The sequence below is a fragment of the Eimeria mitis genome, genomic scaffold, assembly GCF_000499745.2.
Source record: "Eimeria mitis Houghton genomic scaffold, Emh_scaff4962, whole genome shotgun sequence".
In the NCBI taxonomy this organism is placed as follows: Eukaryota; Apicomplexa; class Conoidasida; order Eucoccidiorida; family Eimeriidae; genus Eimeria; species Eimeria mitis.
In genome coordinates this window covers 3,691-4,455 of record NW_013573262.1, presented here as the reverse complement: position 1 = coordinate 4,455, position 765 = coordinate 3,691, and the positions used below count along the sequence as shown (strand labels likewise).

The window sequence follows — 765 nt, the reverse complement described above, 5'->3', positions numbered from 1 at the left end:
TATATATATATATATATATATATTATATATAAAAGATAAAAAAGTATAAATGTGTGTGTGTGTATGCAGACTCTGTCTCTGACTCGAGACGTGGAGGTGTCTCTGCGTAGCCCTATATCTGGGGACGTGAACAGTGCATATGTTTCTTTATATTTATCTGGGGGGCCCCCAGATGTATTAGAGTCTGTGGTGTATGCATCGATAGGAGATATAATAAGGGCCCCCTTCTTTGATCAGCTACGATCTACACAAATGGATGGATATGTTGCTACTGCTGCTGTCACTGAACTGCCACCTGTTGCTGCTCTCACCACCATTGTACAAGTATGCTCCTGCTGCTGCTGATGCTGCTGATGCTGCTGCTGCTGCTGCTGCTGCTGCTGATGATGATGGTGGTGCTGATGCTGGTGGTGCTGATGCTGGTGGTGGTGCTGATGCTGGTGGTGCTGATGCTGGTAGTGGTGCTGCTGATGCTGGTGCTGGTGGTGGTGCTGCTGCTCTTGGTCCTTGTGATGATGCTCTTGTTTATGGTGCTGCTGGTGCTGCTGGTGCTGCTGTTGCTGCTGCTGCTGCAGTTGCTGCTGCTGCTGAGGCTGCTGCTGCTGCTGTTGCTGCTGCTGCTGCTGCTGTTGCTGCTGTAGGTGTCTTTTGTGTTTGCTGCTGGATGTTGTGTATGCATACAAGTATACACATCCACAAATACAAAACAAATAAATAAATAAATAAATAAAATAAAATAAAATATAAATATATATTTATATGTTA

At 45.0% G+C, this 765-nt stretch overlaps 1 protein-coding gene across 1 annotated transcript in view; it reads right to left on the bottom strand.

Annotated features, from left to right (window-relative positions):
* Positions 1 to 233: 233 nt before the first annotated feature.
* Positions 234 to 765, bottom strand: part of EMH_0078830 (uncharacterized protein) — a gene marked incomplete at both ends in the record, with an annotated part of 1,232 nt that continues 700 nt past the window's right edge. Inside the window, one exon of the mRNA XM_013500051.1 lies at positions 234 to 660. Within this exon, the coding sequence (XP_013355505.1) occupies positions 234 to 660 (427 nt within the window). The remainder of the gene's footprint in view (positions 661 to 765) is intronic.